Source organism: Ammospiza nelsoni, chromosome 2 (genome assembly GCF_027579445.1).
Source record: "Ammospiza nelsoni isolate bAmmNel1 chromosome 2, bAmmNel1.pri, whole genome shotgun sequence".
Lineage (NCBI taxonomy): Eukaryota > Metazoa > Chordata > Aves > Passeriformes > Passerellidae > Ammospiza > Ammospiza nelsoni.
This window is the reverse complement of record NC_080634.1, coordinates 14860510-14867124: the sequence shown is the minus strand read 5'-3', so window position 1 is coordinate 14867124 and position 6615 is coordinate 14860510. Positions and strand designations below refer to the sequence as shown.

The 6615-nt window shown below is 37.1% G+C and overlaps 1 protein-coding gene across 3 annotated transcripts in view; it reads right to left on the bottom strand.

Moving 5' to 3' along the window:
- Positions 1 to 6615, bottom strand: part of GABPA (GA binding protein transcription factor subunit alpha) — a 24577-nt gene continuing 17962 nt past the window's right edge. For all 3 annotated transcript variants that reach the window (XM_059465927.1, XM_059465929.1, XM_059465928.1), the window contains exons 7-10: positions 6166 to 6222; positions 4986 to 5126; positions 3493 to 3685; positions 1 to 2893 (exon numbers count right to left, since the gene is read on the bottom strand). In XM_059465927.1, coding sequence (XP_059321910.1) covers positions 2665 to 2893; positions 3493 to 3685; positions 4986 to 5126; positions 6166 to 6222 — 620 coding nt within the window. In that variant the 3' untranslated portion in view covers positions 1 to 2664. The remainder of the gene's footprint in view (positions 2894 to 3492; positions 3686 to 4985; positions 5127 to 6165; positions 6223 to 6615) is intronic.

Here is a 6615-nt window from a genome sequence, read left to right as displayed (position 1 = left end):
TTAGCTGTATAACATTTTTATTTTACTATATTGACATTTTATCCACAAATACTTTATCAGAGTAAAAATAGAAAATAATTGTTTCATGGAAAATTACAAAAAAAAAGGCAAAACAAAGAAATTTGTAATAATTAGCAGAGTATAAGTGTCTTTATTTAAAGAGTAAAAAGTATGCAAAACCCCTTCTGTTTTACAAAAATTGGGAATATTCTATGTTTTCCTTCTGGCAGTAACAGAAAATCCTTTGACAATATATTCTACATCTTTTGTTTTACTGGAGACATCAAGTTAGTCACAGATTTCTCCTTCAACTACAGACAGCGTGATAATAATTTGATACCACTTGAAAGGTTCTTTCTTTACTAATTAGAACTTGGTGGAGAAGCAGATGGAGCCACAACAAAGAACCCCAAGGACCATTACTCCTACTGAAAGGCTGCAAAGCAACAACAGGATGAAACCACAAACAAAGGATGGGAGCAGAGGTTTCCCCCATCAGACTTACCATGGAACAGGAAGAGGCAGGGGAATGAAGTATTGATACTGCTTTTCAATTTTGCTGTGTGCTTACCCACAGTCCAGTCTGATATTGAAAGTTGGTATTTTAAGCTTCTTTTCTTTTTATCCTGTATTTGAACTAAAAATGCCTCTCAAGAACTCTGCTGTCTAGAACCAGTGACTTGTACTGACTTGTGTTTAGTCACAGAATGCTGTTACAAGCAGAGCTGCTGCCCTCAAGCATCCACTTCACATAATTCTTGGTTAAGCAGACCTGCACCTCCTGCACAAGATGCCTCCAACACCAATCAGTGACACCAACTCCAACAGCAAGAAAAGGGGTGATGTTGACCTTTCATGACAGATACATTTACATTTTTTGCTCAGGGCTTACAATGTTTTTTACAAGCAAAATGACATCAGCATGCTCAGCAGATGGAGTGCTGTAAGAACTCAAGGATGAGAACAACAGTAAGAGTTACCAAAAGAATCCAGCAAAAAACCCTTTGATTTTATAATCATGTCAATGATGAAAAAACACAAGTTAGAACTATATGCAAACCTTCTAGTCAAGCAAAAACTATCTGCAGATGAGCATCCACCTACAAAAAAACCTTGCCCTCAACACATCTTTAGGATACACACAAGTCTTTGTATTCTCTGCCTTCTGCCTGCAAGTGTAACCATTCCTGCTCAGCTCAAGAGCAGCAGCCCAGTGCTCTCACTGCTCAGCACAAACACACTTTATTCAGATTTGTGGGGTTTTGTTCAGAATCTCACTGTTCAAGGACTTCAGATTTAAGGGTTAAGAGTAGCTCAACCCCTAACAGAATTAAAGGTCTTCCCTTGTAATTGCTAAGTGTTACCAGAGGGGGTTTAATTTCTAAAAAGTTGGTGAACATCAGTGCTGACATAGTAATTGTGCTGTTTATTAGCAGAAGAGCCAAAAGCAACCCCCAAATCTTACTGTTCTCAGACATCAAAAGAAACAGTCTAACCAGTATGGAAACTCAAAAGCTGAAGCCTACTTTTTTCTGCATGTGTAAGTTTGCAAGAAGCACTGAGTAGCTCAGAATTCAGGATATACATCCCAACTATTGCTGGCTCATCATCCAGACTTCAAATTGCACCCTGCTCTGGAGCATGCATTTGGCTTAAGAAGCTTCAAAAATATCACTTGGAAGTTCCAACAGAACTTAATTTTAAATAAAGAGTACCTCTTTGTAGTTAATATACGTTAGACTGTACAATGATTGGGAAATTAAACCGCAGTTTTCTGTAAAACTATTTGCAATTTGCTTTCTGTTCCTAACCAGGGACTACTGACTGTGATTCACTTAAGTCTTTGGATACTAAGGTTGACTACCATGCAGGTATAAGCACCTTGCAGAACACAGCATTAATATTCCCCACCAAAACAATCTACTCTTTGGGTGAGGGCTGTTTTTTCAAGTTTTTGAATTACCTGATGGGGAATGGCATGGGGGGAAGAAGTTCACCTTTGCTTTCTGCCAAATGGCTAATGTCAAGTATGTATTTCAAAACACGTATTTGCCCTCCTGTATGTATATTATGTGCATACTACAATGAAATACTCATAATTGGCTTTTCACTTAAGCCATATCTAAACCTGGATCTTCTTCTTCAGCACTGATCTCCAGTTAAGTCTAGTCTTAAGTGTCCTTTGCTTTTAAACACAGAAGCTATTTTAAGAACTTGATGCTTTGTAACATTTAACATGTCTTTCAGCTCCACTTGATTAACAGAATAATGAATAAACTGTAAACTTTGAAAGCATCAAATGCCATTTGGTAGTTCAGCAGAGAACAAAAGACTGGAAAAGGCTGCATTCACACAACTGATCAGCCTGGGGACTACAGGGACTTAATTTTTGTTAAAAGTGTTGCAGAAATTACTTTGCACAGCTGTGGTCACAGGCTCCACCTCTCACTAGCTGCAGAAGTTGGGGTGATCCCTTAAATTACATTAAAATATATGCTGTTAAAAGATCCAAATTTATGCATGTCTGAGTTCTTTATAGAAATTCATGCTCTATATTGTACAATCAAGAAACAAAAGATGTTTCCAATTCTGATCAAGGTAAGAGCACCAAGTGCTCTGGTTATAGAGGAAAGGCCTCAGGTTCCCACTTACAGGTCCCAGTGCTTAATTATCTTTCTCTGCTTGCAGGGATGCTGTGGCCAGGGCCACTGCTGTCACTGGCTGTGCAATGCCATGGAGCTGCATCTTGGCCAGTTTCTTCTGCTCACACTCCGTGACCAAGCGGTTCAGCTCTGCTGCACTGTACCCAATCAGAGTCTTCAGGTCACACACAAATTTGTACACAAACCTCTTGCCCTGCACCTTGCAGATCATGTCTCCATCGTAGTAATACCTGCAAAATAGAAAACAGAATTTTAGCAATTATCTGCAGTTTTCATATGCATCCATTACTTACTCAAGGTCACCAGAGGCTAAAATATTATTCTTTTTCTCCCTGAGATTCTCATAATTTCATATTCCAAGATATTGCTTAGGCATTTTCTTATATGAGAAAAGGGAAGTGTTGAAAATTGTGTCTGTATCTTGGCATATTAAGGAGAAATAAACCACAGTAATTATTTTACAAGGCTACTGGAAGCACCAGTTCAGAAGTAAAAAATGATCTTTTTTCAAGATCATTAGTTTGGGTTGCTCACTTCCAGGTATATTTCTGGAAGCGAGCAACCCAAACTAATGATCTTGAAAAAAGAAGATCTATTTTCAAGAAGTTATTCTACTAGCTTCTTTAAAAATGAATTAAAAAACTCCAAAACAAAGGTAAAAAGCTCAGCAAATACCTCTCCTCTACGATTAGCAGGATCTCATTGCAAGGACCAGCTTCAGAAGATTTGCCTTTACTAAAAAAAGCTGCAAGTTTTGCATTATGTTAATTAAAAGTGAGGCAGCCAAATGAAAGCAAATCATACCCCATGAGTTCCTTCAGTTTCTTACCTCAAAGCCCGACTCAGCTTCTCGTAGTTCATGGTGGGCTTGTTCTTGCGCTGTCCCCATTTCTGTGCAACCAGTTCAGGCTGGTTCAATTTAAACTCTCCTTCATCACCAACCCAAGAAATACAGTCCCTGGCATCTTTGTCTGTGAGAAGTTCTAACAAAAACTGCCACAGTTGGATCTGGCCATTGTTCCCTGTTAAAACAGGAATAACAAGTTTCACTCCAACTTGTCCTTGTCCTTTTCATGTTCCACTCATGGCTAAAATCTTGCAACCAAGATATTAAAGCAGACCAGCATAGACTATATGATGGAAGGAAAACTTTCAATTAATTAATCTCTCCTAATGATTCTTTCACAAACATTTCCTGCAAAGTCATCAGTACCCATTCTTATTAAAAAAAGCATGAATACAGGAGAAAATTAATCAAGATTTCACATAAATCTTCCCCTAGAACTTAAAAAAACACAGCTCCTACAACATAATGATTTAGAAGCATATCTGTCTTTAAAATAGAACAGATTTATCAAGAGCTGCTAATTCCTCTTCATACACACACACATGTGTAATAGCTGTTTTTTAAAAAAATTTGGTCTCAAATTTTCAAAATGAAATACTAAAAACACAAAAGAAACCCCCAAATTTCAGTTTATATCGATGTTGCATCTTTCACATCCAATAGTTAAGATTTTTTTCTAACTCAAGTAGGCACAGTAAAATTCCTAAATTCTCAATGAGATAAGGAGAGCAGACCTGATGGCTAATGAGAGAAACACAAAGTATTCCTCACTAATGTCAGCCAATAAAACCTTAAAATTCTGAATGACATCCTTAGAGGCCTTTATAGAGTCTAAAACAAATAAAAACTCAAGGAGGAAGAGAAGGAAAGATTTAACAGAAAAATTCACAACATTATGGAGAAGCAAAACAAAAATGAGAGCAAGAAAAAAAATAAATTAATAATCAAAGAGTATGTATAAATAACAGTAATTCCAATATTAAACTGCAAATTTAGTGTGCAGTTTTCCAGACATGCATTCATTTAACTAAAAAAGAAATATGAAACTTTATAAATTTTGAAGTCACCACATTGGGGAAAAATGGAGGAGGAGCACAACAGTGCAAGTAGCAGCTAGGCTACATTTTTCAACATAGAGTTTGTTTTCTTCCCTTTCTACAAATAGAAAGAAGTTCAAAGCTTGAATAAATGCTATGCAGTGGTTTGAGAGGAGAGGCTGTTAAGTGATAGGGAAATATATCCATTTTATTTGCTGCAGGATGGAAAAACTGCAGCATCATGTTGACATGGTGCCTGTGTGAGCTGACCAACTAGTGCAGGCAGATTTTACCACGGATTTTTGTACCTATGGCTCCCTCCACACCGACACTACAAACCTCTCATTTGGAGCTACAAAGTCGTGTCTCACCAAACTGCAATTCAAATGAATGGGTCAGTGTTCAGTGCATTAGCATGTACAATAATGGAGGCAATACCTGTTCTGTTCCCAGGGGAACTCCTATCTTCCCCTGAGATCCTTGGAGCTCTCTGTACTTTGGCTGCTTTTGCACTGCTGTTTATCACTTTGATGGTGGTGGGGGTAGCAGGCTGTACTGATGCTGGTATAATCTGCACAGCTGTAGGGCAGAGAATGTTGCAGAACATCAACTATAAATTGTTTGCACAGAAACAGGCATATTTTATTTATTACCTGTATTATCATAACATCTAGAAGCTAGTTTTTTCCTTTGCTAAAAAGGCACACTGCTTTAAGTCACAATGCTAAGTATAATTTAAAGACCTTTTTACCTCTTATGTGAAAATTGCAGTTTTAGACTCATTGCAGAAGTGTCACATTACAGATAAAACACCAGTTTTAGTTTATTATCATGTGTATCACATGCTTCCACAAAAAGAATACAAACTCTCTCAAGCCCTTCTTTTGTCTTCATACTGTTCCCACCTTATCTGCCCTAATGCCCTTTTCTCTACAGTCACTGCACAAGCTCCATACCTGATATTCAAACAGCAAACACCTTCTATTGCAATGGTGTAGGGGGACACCGATGCCACACTCAAGCTGGCTTTAACTAGACACAACCACAGGATGTAATAAACAGTATGTCTATTTAACATGTAAGATGCTTATAAATCATCTGAAAATTGATTAATTTCAATAATTTATGACACTGCTTAGCTTAAAGAATGAGTTTCAAATAACTGGAAAGTTACTTTAATGTATTATTTCTAATATTGGTTTCTAAGCAAGTCATCTCTTCCACAGAACCCTTCAGTTTTTTGAAACATTTTTTATTTGAAATTAATATTTAAATAGATCCATTCATTAATGCAATATATAACCTAAAGCCCTGAAACAACTAAAAACCTCAAATATGTACCCTAGACAGCTTACTTCAAGAAAGTGAAGAATCTACCATCCAAAATGAAAGTTATAAACTTCCACAGTTCAGGTCAAACACTACCTTTCAGCCAGTAACAAAATATAGAGAAACTCAATGTTATGCTTTGAAGTTTAAAATATGTCCTCCTCCCTTTCCCAAGGAAAATCTCTCGAGTGATTTTCTAAATGTTGTACTATCAAACTTCTGAACCACAGTACAGTGCTAAACCTGCACACAGTGAATTGTGTGAATTAGTGCTGACAGAAGTACTTACGCTGATCAATTGTAACAGTTGCTATTTCTCCAGAGTGTTCTTGGCTAGCCAACACATCTACAGATTGGAAAAAAGAACAACAGGCTTATATTTAACCTGCAAATAGTAAGGCACCTGAAGATCAAAAACTTCCTTATTTCATAGAGGAAAGAAATAAAAATTTGGTATCAGTTTGCAAGAAACATGTACAGTTCATGGCCTTACAAGTGGAGACATTTAACATCTGTCACTCATTTTTAGAAAGGTGTACGTGGCAAATTTCCACTAGCTCCATCCCCAAAAACCTTCTGCTATATTATGCAAATGAAGACATAATTAGTTATTAGTCAGGCAAGTTACCTCCAAGCATGGTACATCTGAAATGCACATATATTTATTATGTTAGTGTATTATGCACATACTTAGCAGCTGTGTTGTATACCATCTAGGACTTCACTTCCTGTCCTTAAA